The 19489-nt window shown below is 39.6% G+C and overlaps 1 protein-coding gene across 1 annotated transcript in view; it reads right to left on the bottom strand.

Annotated features, from left to right (window-relative positions):
- Positions 1-7417: 7417 nt before the first annotated feature.
- The window catches only part of F9 (coagulation factor IX), a 31491-nt gene continuing 19419 nt past the window's right edge, over positions 7418-19489 (bottom strand). Inside the window, exons 6-8 of the mRNA XM_046435351.2 lie at positions 19081-19289; positions 9594-9708; positions 7418-9236 (exon numbers count right to left, since the gene is read on the bottom strand). Of these exons, the coding sequence (XP_046291307.1) occupies positions 8689-9236; positions 9594-9708; positions 19081-19289 (872 nt within the window). The 3' untranslated portion in view covers positions 7418-8688. The remainder of the gene's footprint in view (positions 9237-9593; positions 9709-19080; positions 19290-19489) is intronic.

The following is a 19489-nucleotide window of genomic DNA, read 5'->3' as shown; positions in this document are numbered from 1 at the left end:
AGTTTCAGGACTTTGATAGCCATGTCTGTGAGTGGATATTTCCACACAGTGAAAAGGTCTGTTTCCATATAATGGAGCCCAAAGAACACCTAGATATTTGCAGTTGTTTTCTGAACTATCACTTGCTTTGCAAAGGGCTCTTTAGTTCAGAGTGCCAGACCTATTGGTCTCCTTCATAGCTCATTTGGCAGCTAGAACTTAGGGTTTAATACTGGGGAGGGGGTGCAAACATTGGTTTGAAGTATGTTGGTTTCATTGAATCTTCCTTTTTTTAATTAAATCTGAGATTGTTTTTGATGTCTTAATGAGTAGCCCATCAATTTTGAGCTCTTTTGAGGAAGCACCATCAGTAAAACACTAAATCAGTAAGTCAATCCACCTCCCTGAAAATTAAAACCTGTGTTCAATTTTTATTACCATATTGGCTGAGTAGCAATGTTACTGTTGATATTTCCAAAATTATGTGTAATTCTCACATTAGAGAATTCACAGTTGTTCTTAAAGCCCCCCAATATCTGGACTACAGTATTTTCTTAAGAGAAAAAAATCTCAATTATGTTTTGTAAAGTTTGTGAGGGAGCAGAAGAAATAGTCTACTTGAAGTAAAAATTAAGTCTGTTTTTGTTTTGGGTTTAGTCAGAAATTAGTGTTACAGACTTTCTTTAAGAAAAATGCTTATTATAAAATAGGTACTGTGATACCCAGGAACCTTCTTCTACCAAGGGGAAACAGACTACAGTGCTTAATGAGCCAAGTCTCAGTAATTAAGTAGCAAAACACATCATTTTAATTGCATTTCAGTACACATTTCCACATTAATTTGGAATGGTCAGTTATGGGGCAAAATGCTTAGGAAGAAACCCAGTGTTAAGACCTAAACCCTTTATATTGCTGAAAAGGAAATTAAGAGAAGTAGCATTTAGTAGTTTTTTTTTTTTTTTTCATTAAAAAATTTAATTCCTGGCGCTGGGGTTGTGGCTTAGCGGTAGAGCGTTCACCTAGCACGTGCAAGGCCCTGGGTTTGATCCTCAGCACCACATAAAAATAAATAAATAAATGTATTTTTAAAAAGTTTTTTAAAAATTAATTCCTTTTTTTAGGGCTGGGGACGTAGCTCAGTGTTAGAATGTGTGCTTAGCAAGTATAAGATTCTGGGTTTCATCATAACAGGCCCCCACTAAAAAAGAAAAGAAAAAAGTAACCTACTTAATTGATATTTAAGTTGAAATGCATTTTTTGAAAGTTCATGGCATATTCAAGTCTTGAACTTTTCCTTGCTTTTGATGAGGGTCTACCCACCACTATTTATTGGTGACCTGACATTTTGGATTCTAATATTAGACACCAAAATAATTTCCTCCTGACCCTGGGAAGGATGTGGAATTATACCCAAGAAGGACATGTATTTTAACAATTGTAGTTAGTTCTAAAATACCTGGACTCAATGAAAAATAGCATTCTACATGTGAGTGTTAGTATTGTAAAAGTCTATATGTATTTCTAAAAATCCAAGTTTTGGCAAGGGCATGAAAGAAGAAGTTCTCATGCCCTACTACTGGGAGCATAAATTGGTAAAATCCTTTGGTGAGCCATTTGGTAATACCAAGTAACATTGAAATAAATGCTCTATGGCTTAGCAATTCCACTCCTAAGTATGTGACCCAGATAAACACATAGGTGCCAGAATAGTTATAGCAGCATTGTTTGGGAGAGAAAAATATTTGGAAACATCATGATCATGAGTTCATATAATTTGATTATGGAAGGTCATACAATAAAAATCTATATAGAAAAGAAAATGAATGACCTAGAGTCAAACACAATGTCATCAACGAATCTCACAAGACAAAATGTCAGGCAGAAATAATATGGAAGCATTTGTACAAAGTTATAAAATATGTAGAACAATGTATATTTCAGTGGAAATTTAGAGCAAAAGAATATGGACCTTCTGGATAATGATGAGCACTAAATGAAGAATGGTAACTACCTCTGAAAATGGACAGGCAGCTGGAGACATGATGAGAAATGGATGGATGTCAGCACATGGAAATTCATGTTATTCTCTGTACATTTTATGTTTGTAATATTTCATGCTGCAAAACATTCTGCTCACTTTAATTCAGTACTGGAAAAGTGGAATAAAATGTCTCATCTCCTGGTGATTGAAATGTAGCAAAACTGCATCAAATTTACCTTCCATATATCCCTGTGGGGTTTTATTTTTTTAAGTTCTCTTACATGCTCACTGAAAATAACAGTCAAAAACTCTTCTCCACAATATTTATAAAATATCTACAAATTGCTATGAAGTAACATTGGCACAGCTGAAAACTACCATAAAATAAATCTTATAAAGATTTATTGTAGGAGAAATATTTGTACTGAAGAAATATCATGCTTTTTATGTCAAAAAGATTACCTGTACCATCTGAGAACATCTTTAAAGCTGTGCTATCTCAATATTTCTATTTCATGAACATTCTGCTTCTTGAACCTATTTTAATTTAGAGTATTCATTTAGTGCTTGTTCTTAGCAATAATTGGGTAGCTGGACTGCAAAAATGGTGAGTTTTTAGTCAAATAATTACATAGTGTCCAATGGTGTGTTGATAAATATTTAAACAATGGAGACTCTTATAAAAACATCCTGAAGCCTTGTTAGTATCATTCTGATTTCTGTAGTGTAACTACCCTGATCATGATGGATTTTAAGCTATTAGCATGAAGTTGGTGAAGTGGGAGTTGGGAAGAGATGTACCCAGTTGTTGTTAAAAGTGAATTTGGGGCCACTGGATTAGGTTGCTCTAACTTTTTAAGTTCCCTCATAAGGAAACTGAAGCCCAACATAAACAGTAAAATGAAATTGAGGACTTTCCCATCAGAGCCACCCACTAACATCTAACAGTGTCTTTCACTCTAACCAGTGAAATATATTTTTTTTATCTTCCTTTGTGTCTTCCTGGTACTGCAGCAGGACTCTCAAAGCCTTTTGGTTCCAGGCACTGCCCTATTCATGAATCACTCTTTGCTCAAGTAAACTATTAAATTTATTTTGTTTAAGGTTTTTCAATTGACATTGGCTTTTGTGAGTTAGTACATGCCAATTCTAGCATGCCGTTGGTTGTATCTGATGAAATGCATGCAGTAGGCCCATAGTAAATGTTCAGTAAAACTCTTCATTACATGTGTGCTGTGATTTTGAAATTATAAAAATTCAACCACTAGGTAATGTGCAACCGTACTGTTAGCATATCTATGATTCAATTTGCATTATATAAAGGACACAGAGATGCTAATCTTAGGTATGATCATCTAGGACTAAAAACAGCATATGGAAGAGAGCAGGGACAATGAAAAGTGGGGGAGGCATATTAGGAAACATTACATTCCTGTGGCCAAGAACAACCGTTGGAGATATTCAACGTCATTGAAAGGTAATTTGTTGGGTGATAACTCTAGGGAGAATGAAATCTGAAAAATGCCAAGAACCAAATCCTTAAAAATAAGATACAACAACAAAACAGCTACCTAATGAAGACAGAAAGCACAAACGAGAGAGGCAAATACAGCTGCTGGAGATCATAAGCACAAGAACAACAGATGCAAAGGATGGGGATGGGACCACAGTCTTCTAGGCTCATTTGTATTTCCTACAAATTTGTGGTCATTCCTTACATCCTGGGAAGAAAGTGAAGGTAGGAGTTCTTTTTATATATGCCTTCCTTTCTATGGCTTATCCTTTATATGTTCAAGACAAATATGCCTATTTTAGAAGACTGGGAGGGAGTTTTGTGCAGTATTGTGGTTACTAATAGATTTTCCCCCCCTTCCATTTCATTCATACATTGATTTCTTCATCTAACAAACATGCACTGAATTTCTCAGAGAGTTTTTGCATTCCTAATTGGTTTCTTTTAGAACTGGTTTTTAATCTCATGAAAATGTATGCTTTTTTTTGGTAATATAATCCAGGAGGAAAATATGGTTTTATATATAGATCTTTACTAAAGCAGATAATATGTACATCACGGGACCCATTTATCTTTCTGAGTTCAGCACATAAGCCATGTCACAGTTATTGAGCTAGAGAAGTTGAATACTATAACCATTCTAAAAGATTAAGAGTGACAGCTGTGGGGAGGTTCACTATGTTGGTATGTTTTTAGAGATTAGGATCTCGTATTTAACACAAAGCAACTTTTTGAATGAAGTCTTTGGAATCAGGAATATCTCTGTTTCTATCTCCACCTTCTCTTACCCAAAAAGGTGGCTTTCCTACTAGAATGAAATGATCTGACCAGGACTTTGAAATAGCTCTGTCATATTTTGTGAGAGTATGGAGAAAATGTTTTACCCTATTGCAGAAACATTTGTCTCTCTATCACTTTCATATATGTGTGTGTGTGTGTGTGTGTGTCTCGTCTGTCTGTCTGCTGGTCTTTCCCATTGATACCTTTATCCTTATTAGAAATTGAGATTAATTTGGGAATTTCAAGGCAGTTATCCGTGGCCCCAAGGAGAGGATGAAAAAGGTCTGCCTTGAAACTACTATAGGAGAAAAGGAGGAGAGTGATCTGTGGACCTGGATGGTTGAAATGAGTGGGTTCCAATAGTCCTTTGCCTGTTGTGACTCCTTCACCAGTCTCCATAGTTTGCAGAACATGTAGATGTCTGTGGCTGCAACCTGAAGAGTTCTAAATCTTACACACCTCACATTTAAGAAAGAGCCCTGATTCTGATTGCTTTACTCAAGCCTGTCACCAGCTGTAGTATGTTTCTAACTCATGCACAGCTGTACTAGACTCAGTGAGTACTGTACTAGATTCAGTGAACCTTTTTTAGTTTTTTTTTTTTTTTGTACTGGAGATTGAAATCAGGGGTGCTTAACCACTGAGAAACATCCCCAGCTCTTTATATTTTTATTTTGAAACAGGGTCTCACTTAGTTGATTTGGGCCTCACTAAATTGTTGAGGCTGGCCTCAAACTGGTAATCCTTTTGCCTAAGCCTCTCAACCTGCTGGGATTTCAAATGTTTGGGAGCATACCTGTCTTTCAGTAGGCCTTTGATGGCTTCCTTCAACCCTCCAACTACAGCTCCTGGAGTATCCTGCAGTCTTGGTGAGCTGCACATGTCTTCCTCAGCATGGTGGCAAAGAATAAAGTTGAAATGTTGCTGGAATGGTTGTTTGCCAGATAATAAGTATGGATATGCTCTAGAAGTCAAATGTCACATCTGGAAAGCCCAGTTCTCACAGCCAGAATAAACACCAGACATCAGAGTCACACGTTCATGCTACATGTGTTTACTGAGTACCTGCTGTGATTCAGTTTGCTGCCACTCTGCATTCCAGGAACCTGTTGGTCTTCTTGATTTTATCACTTATTTATCAATTAGAGCACCTAGTAAGAATTCCAGGCAGTTTTCAGTCCCCTGCTGAATGCATTGCCATCAATGCAGAAAGTCCCAGCTGCCCTAAAAATAAAGACAGAGTTAATGTACTCAAGTTGAAAGCACTTCACTTTCTTAGCACAGGTTGGAAGATGAGTTCTATTCCTGGTAACACAATGGCAATTGTGTTACCTTGGCTTTATCTTGGCCTTAATTTCCACATCTGTAAGGGTGGAGTGAATTGGATACTGTTTAATGGACCTTTCCTCTTTAACATTCTTAGATTGTAAGCATTCAGAAATTGTTTAGAATTTGTAATTAAGCAATTTTGTAAACTGGCATGTCACGATCCAGGAGAGTAAGGGAATTGAAAGAGAAAATCAGAAGGAAATTTACTTCTGTCACCATAAAGTACCTAATATTAAAAAAAAAGAAACTAAAACCAATCAGTTAAACACAATGACTGCACTATATTAACACACTTTTCTTCAGTCAGCAAGGGTTCTATTTTAATCTGTCACTTATAATATTATAGCAGCATGTCTCAGTCTATTTAGGTTAAGTAGCTACAGCGATTTTGAAAGCACTAATGATCCCTATACGGCATCTGCAAATGCCCTAGCTAGGCAGAGCCCAGCCAGGTCCTGGCTCAGAGACTGCTGCTTCTTTTAGGTGGGCTTACAGCTCCCACATGTTTAGTGGTGATGGCATGCCACAGGAGACTTATGATGAATTCAGTCATTTTTGAGCTCATAGGAAAAGGGATAACCGTGGCTCAGTAATTTGTGGGCCCAAAAGCTCCTCCCTCTGCCACAGGGAAGGCCAATCACAGGAGGTATGAGGCCAGTTCCCCACTGCTCTCTTTGTAAGGGGTGGTCTCCGTGGCAACAAGGCCAGAGCGTCTCTTTCCCAATTGCAGAGCCCCGGGGCTGTAGAGCTTTAGTTATTTAGATTTGAAGTAAAATATTTCACACATCTACTGGCATCCTCTTTAAACATAAGGTTGACAATTGTAGTGTCTCCTCTTTCCTTTAACCATTAATAACATAAGTAATTTCTTTCATGTGTTCCTGAAACCTAAATCTCAGGCATTGTTTTCATTTAAATATGTTCTCTTTTTGTGATACTCAATGTAAGACTAATCACTACTCTGCAATAAACATGGATTCAGATACTGTGGATTTCTTGAGCACCTACTGTTTATTAATGTGTTAGGCATTTCATAAAATAATTCACATACATTATTTAAGTCCCCAAATATATCCATGTTAACTCACATTTAATCAACATTATTGGTGTTTGGCACATAGTATCCACTGTCATTTGTTGAGTAAAAGACTGAAAAAAGCCAGGCATGGCAGGATATGCCTGTAATCCCAGCGACTCAAGAGGCTGAGGCAGGAGGATTACAAGTTTGAAGCCAATCTGGGCAATTTAGGGGGGGACCTTGTCTCAAAATAATAAAAAGGATTGGGGATATAGCTCAGAGGTAGAGAACCCCTGGGTTCAATCCTCAGTACTACACATGTGAGCATTCTCACACACATACATACACAAAGACTCAAAAAAAAAAAAAAAAAAAAAAAAACAAATCACAGACTTTCAAGGTCACAAAGGCTTTTGGAGAGTATCCTGTTAAACTCTCTATACAAATGGAGAAATCAAATTCCATAAGGGGTTGTGACTTTTCCCAGGTCATATTCACAGCTAATTAGAACCCATGCCATCCTAGGTGTATTGCATTCAGACACATTGTTCCGAGTGTTTTGCTGAATGTAACATTTGGGACACCTCTATGTGAACTATTTAACAAGAAACATGGAGACATTTGAAAATATTTCAAATTTTATTGATACTTATGTTTACAAGACTAAAGTAGGAGGACTTTAAATAAATCAATGAGTGAGGTGTGTCTGAGAGTATGGCGGGGGCAGGGGGTGGGTTCCAAACATGATTTTGTCAGTAGTTCCACATCAATCCAGAGTGACTGAGTCACATCAAATAAACTCACAAAAACTCAGTAGGAACTAGAACACCAGTTTATTAATTCATAAGTAGAATGACATGTTGGTTGGTCAGCAGCCCTCTAGGAAATTCAGTAGAGAAAGATTAATCATAATCACAAAGTTCCTTGGTAAACATGGAATCAAAAAAGGGGGAGTTGGTTATCTGGGTGTAATGACTCAGCTCTTTGAGCCTGTGTGCCCTTCTCCACTGATGTATATATTAGCCAAGGAGATGATGCTCATGGTCTCTGGTCTAGGAAACTTCTTGCTTGGCTCCAGGTAATGTTGGAGATATGCTGCTAGTTTCTCCCTTAAAGACTCTGCTAGTTCTTGGTTGCAAATGGAATGTTCTTTCTATTAGCATTATTTTTTTCAGACAGGGGATAAAATACCTTGGTTGATGTCAGCTTTTTTAGTTAGTGACCTGCCAGCCTTGCCTTGATGGAACCATCCCCAGCCAGACTGCCATAATCACCTAGTGACAAACTCTTAGAGAACTGTTCTGGATGGCTCATTGAGATACACACACTAGCTTAATGCTCTGAAAGGAACTTTCCCCACATGTTCTGCAGTCACCTTCCTTCATCCCTATGTTATAAAAGTCAATCTGAGACTAAAATAAAAGAAAGCCAGGTTTTAATAGACACATACACCTACATACAGCAGTGAAACAGAATGCTCCCCTTACCACCTTTAATGACTGTGGAGGGGAAATGACCGAGAGGGAGTAAGAAAGAGAAAAGTTGATTTGGAGATTGGGAGTCAGAAAAGATAAAGGATTCAGGAATAAAGACAGAGAAAAATAAGAAGTGCTTCCAACAAGTTTTGACCTGTTAACTATTCCTATGTTCTCTTTATGAATGTGGTGTTGGCCTTGTGATGGACTCAAGTAAAGATCCTGGATACTGACCTAATGAATGTTGATGTTTTGATGAGAGAGGCATGGAAGATTTAGAACATGGAATGCTGTTAAGGAGGGAGAATCAGGTGAGTTACCACAATGCAGAACCATAGAACCTGTTGGGCAGGGTGGAGAACTTCACAATTTTGGTAAGGGCTGAGCCCTTTGAAAATGGTGATGATTTCCTACCACACTGCATTTCTCTAGTGATTACATTTTCTAATCTACTTCTTCTAGTAAAATATAAATTCTAGATGGAATTCTCCCCTGCAAAGAGAAAAGGCAATGTTTATAGAAGTATATATTTAAATTCAACAAGACATAAGGAAGTTAAAGGGCCCAATCCAGTTCCAATCCCAATGAATCAACCGTGGAAATGCATTTTTCATTAAGCGAGCTTTGTCTTTTCCTTAATCCAATTGACATACCGGGATACCTTGGTATATATTCCATATTTGCCTTTCATTGCACATTCTTCACCCCAGCTAATAATGCCAGTTAAGAAACTGGTCCCTTCCACTTCAGTAACATGGGGTCCCCCACTATCTCCTTGACATGAATCTCTACCTCCATCATGGAAGCCAGCACAGAACATGTTATTATAGATGGTGAACTTTGTGGACCGAAGGCATGTGGCTCGGTCAACAAGTGGAACTCTAAGATACTGAAGAATTGAAGCTGATCTCCCTCTATTGAAGATTCTTCCCCAGCCACTCACGTAGCCAGATCCAAATTTGAGGAAGATATTTGTGTATTCCCTGTTGGCAATGCAAATAGGTGTTACATAGCTGTTTAGTATTAAGGGTTCATCCAGTTCCAGAAGGGCAATGTCATGGTTGTACTTATTAATAGTTGCATTGTAGTTGTGGTGAGGAATAACTCGAATCACATTTCGCTTTTGCTCTGTATCTTCTTTCTCTTCGATGTTATATTCACCTGTTGAAATAAATTTCATTTTCAGTCACAGATTTTTCATAGAAACAGATTTTCCATGTGTCTACTTGGTATCACTGAAAACTGGCAACCAAGTCTCAAAATGTTACCAAATCTTACATGTTTGATGGGGAAATTGATACCACGATAAATAATTGTATCCTATTGAGATGAGTGCTTTAAGTATTCATCAAAAGAACTATGGGGCTTGAAGGATGGAGCAAGTTTTGAAATTATATCCCCTCTACCACTGGCCCAACTTAATTAGTAACAATCCTATTGGATCTTAGTAAAATATGATGTATCAATCACATAGAAGGTTTAGCAATTGCATAGATTATTATCCTTTTGTTTATTTACCTGCAACAACCTCGATTTTAACACCAGGCTCAATACAGTGGGCAGCAGTTACAACCCATTTTTCATTGATGATGGAGCCACCACAGAAGGCATTGATTTTACCATTCAAAAGGACCTGTGAAACAAATTAAGAATCTTACTGAACAATATATTTGTTCCAGAACAAAATAAATACATGTGCTATTAACAGGGGTAGGCAGAAAGTTGGCTTGTAGGCACTGGCAGAAATGGCGAATTTCTGCAAGGTGTCACCTTTGTGGATGAATTAGTGTTTCTGAAACTCAAACCAAAAAGCCATTTCTGTAACTATCTTGAGGAAAATGCACAATGAGAGACAGGAGAGATTTGGGGCCTTCGAGTTCCTTTCCCAGGTGAGTCAGATTTTCGGATGGCACAATTGCTTCAATACAGCATGTATTTTAGGAAACACACTGACAACTCCTCCAGATGAATAGGGATATTGAGTCTCCTGTCTCTGTGTGTGGAGATCTCTTTGCTATAGATAATTTGAAAAAGAAAAGATGATATATTCTTCCAGGAGTACTTTCAAGCCCCTTCCAAACTGGAATAGTATGAACTAGACTTAATGCCTCTATCAGGGCTGTGCATAAAGCCACCCAAGCGGTGGGGCACAGCAGGACTCGCAAGCTCCTTCCATTCTCTCCTATCCATACCCCACCCTACCTGGCTGAATATGTAATCTGCCTTTGTCTTAAAAGGTCTAGTTAGCTGTGCTTTATTTTAGCTGGGCAAAGTGGGCAAAGATGTCCGTTCATTCATCTGTATATTTGCTGCACAATCACAGAGGACAACGAATATTTCCAGCACCTTGAGGTCTAGATCAAGTTAGAGAATTTCAGGTCCAATGTAAGTGAGGGCCTTTCTCCATCTAAATTTTCCCAAATAAAGCTGAGATATGTGAACACTAGAGGGCACACTCAACATTCAGTAAACTCTTCAGGAGCCCATGAGCTCTTTGTGAACGGATGCACTATTCCTAAGGCACTGGTAGCCCTAGGCATAAAGTCATTCATAAACAAGGGAAAGCAGATGGTCAACTCCTTTATGTGTGGGTCAGAGATAGTCCCTGGGGCATGTTCTTTTGAAAGTTCTTCCAGTCCTGAATTCAACGTACTGAACACCTACTATGTCCTAGCACTGAAGCACAGCTCATAACAGGCTTCATGATCTTTTCCAAACTCTGGCTCTCCCTTTTCGTTGCTTTTTATCTTAAAAAAGCTGTAAAACTACTGAAAAACCTCAAATAATAATATAATAAACATCAGTGTGTCCATCACCCAGATTTAACAATTATTTTAATTTTTTGAATATATATTGAGTGCTTATTTGGGGCCAATCCTTGTACTGTTTTGTATACATTTTATATCAAAACATAACATCCTCAAAGAAAGGCAGTAATAAAAAAATGCTATCTCACAGGGTTATTTTGAAGATTAAAGGAGATAAGTTGTGTAAATTGCCCAGCACTTTGGCCAGTATGTAGATAATACATGTTAACTATCTTTATTGAAAAAAAACATAATATCCTTATGGAGTGATAGTAATATATCCATCCATAGATGTTCAAACTAAGGTTTAGAGATATATATATTAATTCCCCTCAAGTTAGCTAGCGGGATATAGAACCAAGTCTGACTGACTCCAGTATTTGTACCTCCAGTATCTCTTTAAATATGGTCTATGGACCAAGGCAGGAGAATCACCTGGAGTGCTTGTAAAGTGCAGATTTGCGAGCTTATTGAGACTTAAAATATTTACTGCTAGGGGCTGGGGAAAATGAAGCTCTCTAGAATATTCTTACGTATGATTAAGTTAGACAAGTGTATTGTACTACTGGATCCGAATTCCCCAAGGCTTGGTAATCTTTGTTTTAATAATGCTCACCCCATTGTATCAACATACTTTTTGTGGGGGGAGGGGTATGAGAAACAGAAATGTGAAGTCTTTTGTTCCAAAGCCAGGAAAAAAAAGTGTCACTGAAGATACTAAAATACAATTTTTTTTCTTTTCTTCAGTGATGTTTCTTGAAATGTTTGTTTATTTTTCTTTTTTTAGCTTGATATTTAATATCATGCTCCCTTTGGCATGGGGATATTTGCTAGGAGAGTGTAGACCTTTACAGGTGCCCAGGGGTGGCACTCTACGTTCAGCACACACACTCCCTGTCTGCCAGCCACAGGTCACTGGACTCTATCATGGGAGGGTAAGTCAATCTTTCTTTGCCAGGGGGCCTACAGTACTACTGGTATTCCTATTGCAGCAATCAAGGCAGAGAGATAATTCCCAAGGGATTGCAACATTCATGTCAGGATGTACCCAAAAGGGAAACTGGCAAGAGGCTTGCCCCTAGCATTAATCCTTTAATTGTTCTGTAGCCCATTCCTGGTCCAGAGATGCCTATGGCCATGTCCCTTCCCCAGATAGCACAGAGTGTGTGCACCTGACCTCAATCCTCCTTGTGTCTGGGCCCAGGTCCTTGCCAGGGGAGAAGGGTGGCAACAGTAGTTGGGTAGAGACAAGGAGGAGATGTATGTCTGGGCACCAGGGGTTGGGGGTGGCAGTGGTCATTGGGCAGGTGTGGAAGGGAGAGGCAGGGCTGGCTAAGGCACCAGGGGTAGAGGAGAAGGAGGTGAAGAAACTCTCTAGGAAGTGGTGAGAGGTGGAACTGCAGTAATCCCAGGTTCCAAGGCCCCAGTGCATGCTCTGTTGTCTCATCAGACTTCAGTTACACAGCACAAATGCAATGTATTAAACTCTAGATATGCCACCCTTCTCAGTATAGAGCCTTCTGTAAGCATACTGGTTATAAGACCATGTGTGAACTCTGACCCCAAGTGATTATTATCACCAAGAAAATGTGGGCAACATGATTCTATAATGGACATGATGATTACAACTGAATGCATCTGTTCAAGCAGGTGGAAATAAGAGTTTACCAGCCTGGATATCACATTGTTTCCCCTCCAGCCACTGTTTGAGGCAGGGCAGAGGTTTGTTTGTGGAAGCTGGGAATCTCTGAGTTTAGTGGGCTACTTAGGTCAGACTGAATGAATCCACAGCCTCTGGGCACAGAGACTGTGATGTAGTTTGTCTGACTCCTGCCAAAGACTCGCTGCCTGATGTTTCTATTGCTTTCCAGTGGATGTCTGAGAAATACGGTTGTTCTTTTAAGCCCAAAGAGAATTCTTTGCCAATCCCTGATGGGTGTTAGAAATTTTAGCAAACATCTTTGCCAAAAAAAGACCTCAAATATATTATTTTGCATTTAAAGATATTACAATTGGTATGGTTTTGGAATGCTTTCTTGGCTACCTCTGGACCAAATCTATATAAATATTAGATATTTGGGGGATGAGCTTTGTACTTGGCCAAGGACAAGTTCATGTTAAGACACCACTGCTGGCAGCTGGAAGTTTGCTGGGGCCCCTTTGGCTGTGGCTCTCAACATCTCCCCCTCTCTGTTTAAACAACAAGCATGTGGCTTAGGGACCGTGCCTGTTAGGCAGTCCAATTCAACATATGGTCCTTACCCGTCATCGGATGAACTGACCTCTAGGCGTCAGCCTCCTGTCTTAGGTTGGTACCACTGCAATTGGATCATACCCGTCACTGACTACCGGTCCAGCATACAGCCATACTTGTGGATAGGCCTTTGCACCTGTGGGGGGGTGAGGTTCTTTGCCTCCCCAGCAAACTTCCAGCTGCCAGCACACCACTTCAGAGAATGATGGAGGAAATGGGAAGGCATATGTTGTGAGCAAGATACCTGAGTTCTGATCTGTTAAACATTTTCATGGTAGCCACAGCCTAACAGGAGCCTGTTTTTCCTCTTTTGGACACACACACACACATACACATCAAACACAAATACATTCATCTACAAAATACATACTCACAAAATTGCACTTATACTCTTCCTGAAAATGCCAGTCCAGAGTACCAGTGGTTGCCCTGTTGTTCTCTTTCCAAGTGTTAATTCCAACCTAGCCTTTCCCTGTGATTTCAGCAAAACTTTTATTCTCCTTCTGTCACTCACTCCAACTTTCCAATAACACTTTTTTTCTGTATCTTTACTCTCTCATATACAAAGTAAAACCATTTATACATGACCTATAACTTGCTATGCCCACAGGCATGATTCAGTCAGCCCATGGCCCTATGTCATTTTGCTGGGCATAGAGGGGATACTCACTTTGGTTTTTAGTGGTTAACTTGAAATATGACATTATTTCAAATATACCATTATTTCAATTAGTTAATATTGAAATATATTTCATCAAACAATCTTAGAGTATAATAGTCTAAATATTCTGTCCCAACTAGCTTTGTGGGGCCTGGTGTGATTATATATATCATGTTCCTATTTATCACCTGAGCTAGGAATAATACAGGGTTATCTTTTTTTCAAGAGACTATCTTTCTGTTTTCATGTAACATACCCCTCCACACAAAAAGCTGTGATTTATACAAATGGTAACTCCACCTGCTATCTGCCACTGACATGTGTCCTATTTGAATCATTGTAGCTAGCAGTAGAGGGCAAGAGTGCAGGCAAATTTAAAGATAGCTGAAAGCCAGAGCTGAGGGAAGCTGAGACTGGGGAAAATGTTAAGATACTTTAAAGATTTAGGCCAAGAATAGAATAAAGAATGGACAAACTGCTTCTTCAGACATTTTCTATAGGTTAAAATAGTTAAATATTAGGAAATGCATATGATACAACATAATATGAGGACAGCTTACACTTGGCTTCCATATTATTCCTTTTTTTTCAATGTGGTAGAATGATCTTCAGACTATTAAATGTGGAATAAATATGCTTCATACAGAACTGAGACTTATGATAAGACAGAAAATAGAGTAGGTACTTCACCTACAGAGCTAATCAGATCTTAACCCAAAGCAGTTCTTGGGTCAGTTTGTACATGCTCAGAATTGTCAGATGGCAGGATCATGGGCTTGGGACCAAAACCAAATTAAAGCTCTAGAATCCCTGAAAAACATATCACTCTTTCAAACCTGTCTGTCTCTCCGTCTGTATGTATATACACACTTATATATGCACATATGTATATATGAAATATATGAAATATATACATATGTGTTTTGCAGTGCTGGGGATAAAATCCAGGGTCTCTAACATGCTAGGCAAGTGCCCTACCACTGAGCCACATCTCCTGCCTCAAACCTCTAACCTTTTTTGTTTGTTTGTTACAAGAGGTTGAACCCAGAGGCACTTAACCACTGAGCCACAACCCCAGATCTTTTTAGAGAAGGGGTCTCGGTAATTTTCGGAGGCTGGCTTCGAACTCGCGATCCTCCTACTCAGCCTCCTGAGACACTGGGATTAGTGGCGTGCACAGCCGCATTCGGCTCAAACGTCTCAGTTTTGCGCTGTTGATGAAACCAATCTGGTAATATAGGCGTTGTAATTTCCCTGTTCTCTATAATGTTCAAAGGTTTTCTTCCCTTTGTAACTTGGGAAATTAAAGTCTTGTTTTAGTTTCCCATTCCACGAGATATGGTAACTCTAAGAAAATCTCCTTTCTGTTTCCATGTAGGGCACTTAACCTTTTACTTTCTTTCTTCTTCTTAAGTGTCCCTTCTGGGGCCTGCACCCTGCCTCTCCCAGCCCAAGCCAGCTGGGGGCGGAGGAGAGAGATGGAAGAAGACCCCAGCTGTGACTCCTCCCCCCCAGCCCACCCTTCCCAGCCTAACAACTCTCCGAGGGGGAAGCGCCCGAAGCACTTGCGCCTCTGGCATTCGGGCTCGAGCCCAGAACGGGGCGGGCTGCACCGCTCTAGAACCGTTGAGGGCTGCTGGGAGGCAACCATCTCCTGCGATGCGGCTGGGTTAGCCCTTTCCTCTGGCCCAGCAGACTGAGGTGGAAGCCGGAGAGTGAGGTAAAAAAATGAGGCTACGGTTGGGACGGCGTCCCTGCCGTCCCTCAGCCTGCTCTCGTCTCCAGCCGGGTGAACCAAGTCCTATGAACTCCTCCCGGGGCCACGCAGCCTCTGCTGTCTGTTCCCAGGAACAGAACACCTTTTCCCGTAGGCAGTTCCACAAATATTTGTTCTACCCACGTTTCCTCCCAAAGCCACCCAGCCTAGCACCCAGCAGTGGCCGGAATCTGCCTGCAAACTTCCCGCTAAGACCGCAGGGTGAACCCCCACCCCCACCCCCCGTGGGTCTCGCTGACAGCTCACCGACATCTTTTTCTTTTGACAGACTAAAAAAAGCTTTCTCAGTCCATTCAAACTGTTCATTACTCCTGGTGAAAGTGAACTCTATGTCCTTCTTTGTGGGATTTCTTCACCCTGAGTGATCACTTTATCCCTCACCCCTGCCAATTTGAAAGATGAAAGAATCAATTCTGAATAGAAAGGCTTGTATGAAACATGAGCACTTCCAAACACACTCTTTTCCAGATGATATTCTAAGTAGTATTTCATATTTCAGAGCCAGAAGTATAATATGGTGGCCACTGAAACCTCAGTTGTTGTTTCCTTTCTCTTGGTCTTTAAAAAAATTTTTTTAGATGTTGATTATTTTATTCATTTATTTATTTCTGGTGCTGAAAATTGAACCTAGTGCCTCACACAAGCTACCCAAGTGCTCTATCACAGTGCTACAACCCCAGACCCTGGTTGCAATCTTGTCTGCAACACATCTAGTATTTCCCATTCTATACATTAACCATGGTGTGGCCGAGATGGCCTTTCCACCAAAGAGGAAAGATTCTGGCTTGTTTTATTTACTGTTCATCTTTGTCTAAAAGTGCCTTTTGGACATTCAGGTAATCTCCAAGTTTTGAAAACCAATAACCTTTCCTGGGGAACTGGGTAGGTGTGGAGAGAACATTCTCTGTTGAGGAAGGAAACAGTGTAGAGTCTTTCTCAAGTATACTAGAAAAAGCTTAGTACTTTGCCTTTGGAAAAGAAGAAAATCTAGTGCTTGGTACACCCATAGTCAGTAGTCTTAGTGCATATGGGAGAAATAGGGAGTGAACATGTGTGCACACATGAATTTGTGAGTAATCATGAACATTCCAAATGATCTTAGCTAGGCAGGACAGGAAAAGACCACAGGTCTTTTGTAAGTGTGCAGTGAGAAGAATACGAAAAGATTTGGAATGATGTGTATCATATCTTCTCACAGAACTGCAACCACAATCTATTAGTCTTTTCTACTTAAAAAGGAAATAAAATGTCTGCCCAAGTTGCTTTCTTTTAGGAAAGGCATTGTATTTGTTAAAACACTGCCAAGCATCTGGTTTAAAGAGGATTGGTGGGAAATAGACATTATGTGACTAAATAGAGACTTTATCCACCCCTTCTCCTGTTTTGGTTCTCATTTAATTATATTAGCCATTTCATTTCTGGGATGACAAGGGGGCAATGCTAAACTCACAATGCATGCACCCTGGGATTTAAAAAGAAGTTGGATTTTTTAAACAGGAAAGCAATGGGGCTAGGTATGTAGCTCAGTGGTAGAGCACTCCAAAAAAAAAAAAAAAAAGGAAGTGATGTTCTGAACTAATAACACAGGCCCCCTGGCTTCTCTACTATAAACACTGCTTTATGTCCCACAAGCCCAAGGAGGATAATTGTCATAAAGTAGGATCTTTTGTTATAACCACCTTATTCATGTAAATCACATACTTAACGAATGAAAGTGCAAATAAGAAAAAGAGAATGAGATATGTGGATGTTAAGTAGAATGAAAATATAATCAGAGTGTACCAAAAAGAGGTTGTTCAAAGAAAGGTGAGTGGACAAGGTCAATTTTAGCAGGACTACAAAGAATGGTAAAAACGCGGATGAGTAAAGGGAGGGTGGTATGGTAGGTGAGGGAAAGGGCACTGGTAGGGTGCCTTTAAGTGGGGACACAGGGACATACAGTGTAATTTATTGGCTAGAAGATCAGGTCCAACAAAATACTGTTTAAAAAAAAAAGCAAAGACAAAAGGAAGGAAAATATGTCTTGGTTGTAATGTTGTATTACCCTGTGGTACCTTTCTCTACAATGTCCCCATGTCCTGAGGTCTATGTTTAATATCTTTCATTTATTATGTTGGAAAATGGCAAGTATTCTGAAGAATGGATAGATACATAGCTAGTCTAAGAAAATTTCAGTGGTGTTAAACCTGGAGACATTTATCTGGCTTTAATTGTTACCCATTTGATGATTGCAAAGTCTTTAAAGCTACCACTCTGTGATGGCAGAATTTCAAACCTCAGTAGAGAAAATATTTTGGAGTGAAGCATCCTTGAAATAACTACCAAATATGATCGTGGCCACTAGGGAGTTTTAAATTAGACTAAACTAATATATATATATGCACTCTTCAATAGAAATTTATGCAGTGATGTAAGTATTCTATTTACACCTGCCCTGGTCAGTATAGTAGCACTCACTACATGTGGCTATTATGCACTGGAAATGTGGTGGGTGTAATTAAAGAATTGAATTTGTAAGTTTACTTACTCATAATTAATTTAAGTAACCACATGTGGCTAGTGGTTACCATTTTGGACAGCACAACTTTCCATAAGGACCAGCCTGGCTCCTTGCCTTGAGGTGGGGAGGAGGTGGCTTATCCCTTCTCACAGATGGAATCACTTAGGCTTTAGCTATAGGCATAGTTACAACCCTGGTTTTGCTACAAATCTAGCTGTTGGTAGTTACATAAAAATGTGCATAGGTAGTTCTGTTTATGTAGGTTGTCTGTAGAACACCCTGGAAGAAACTAGGTAGAAAGAGTCCACTGTTTGGTGTTTTGAATGCTGGATTATGTAATATGTTTGTTTCCTTTGCACCAGTGATTTTCAAATTGTAAGTGTGCCTCAGAATCACCTGGAGGGCTTGCTTATACACAGATGCTGGGCCCCACACAAGTGATTCTGATTCAGTAGATCTGTGGTGGAGCATGAGAAATTGCATTCTTAATAAGTTCCCAGGTGACTCTACTGCTACCACACTGAAAACCAGGTGAGTATTGGATCAAGCCCCCGTTTCATGTCCTGACTCTAAGAACTATTCTTGCCTTAATCCTTCCTACACGAGTCCTTTGCTCCCTTAAAAATAATCCAGTTTCTCTGGGCCAAGAAACTTTTTGACTCTCACCAGTTTCCCCAGGGGCTGAGCTGGAGCAGTACCTTGAACTCTAGTACCTGTGACCTCTCTTCCAGACCTCCCTATTGTTGACCAGTTAATTGCTTGCTGGAATCTTGCTGTGTTCTTTCTTTGATGCCAAATTCTTCTTGACCTTTAATGGTAGCTGTCCCTGGACTTCTCTTTCCCCAGATGCTCATCTATCAGGACTGTCATGTTGCTTACTGCTGAAACTTAACTAAATACTTGTCTCACCCTCACAGGTCTTGCCAGTGGCCTAGCTTCAGCTTCCCACCTGGCCTGTCTTTTGCCAGCTGAACTCCAGTTTTGACACACTATCAGTATAGAGTACCTGCCAAGGGAATTGACCTGGTTTGGCGTTTTCTCCACCAACAACCCGAGTGAAGTCATTAGATGGCTCGGTGCTTTGAGTGATGTTATCCAAAATGCCTTCTTCAGCTTCAGTAGAATTCTCATAGTCCATATTAGAAAAAATAGTCTCAGCACGGGTGAGCTTCTTAGAAGTGTATGACACAGAAATTCTTCCACATGGAAATGGCACTAGAAAAATAGAAAAAAAAATATTAGTATTCCAGTATTTTTCATTGGCTAATGAAAGATATATTATGAAAATGGAGAATGAGGCCAATCCCTGTCACTTCTGAGAAGCAGGCCCATCAACATTAAAAAATCTAATCAATGAATATAGTTGATTGCATTATTTTCATGGAAAGTTTTCAAAACCTTCATGGAAAGAACAT

The sequence above is a fragment of the Marmota monax genome, unplaced genomic scaffold, assembly GCF_021218885.2.
Source record: "Marmota monax isolate L192 unplaced genomic scaffold, Marmota_monax_Labrador192_F-V1.1 WCK01_AAM20220418_F8-fsc00261, whole genome shotgun sequence".
Lineage (NCBI taxonomy): Eukaryota > Metazoa > Chordata > Mammalia > Rodentia > Sciuridae > Marmota > Marmota monax.
The sequence above is the reverse complement of the archived record's forward strand: the minus strand, read 5'-3'. Positions and strand labels throughout refer to the sequence as shown.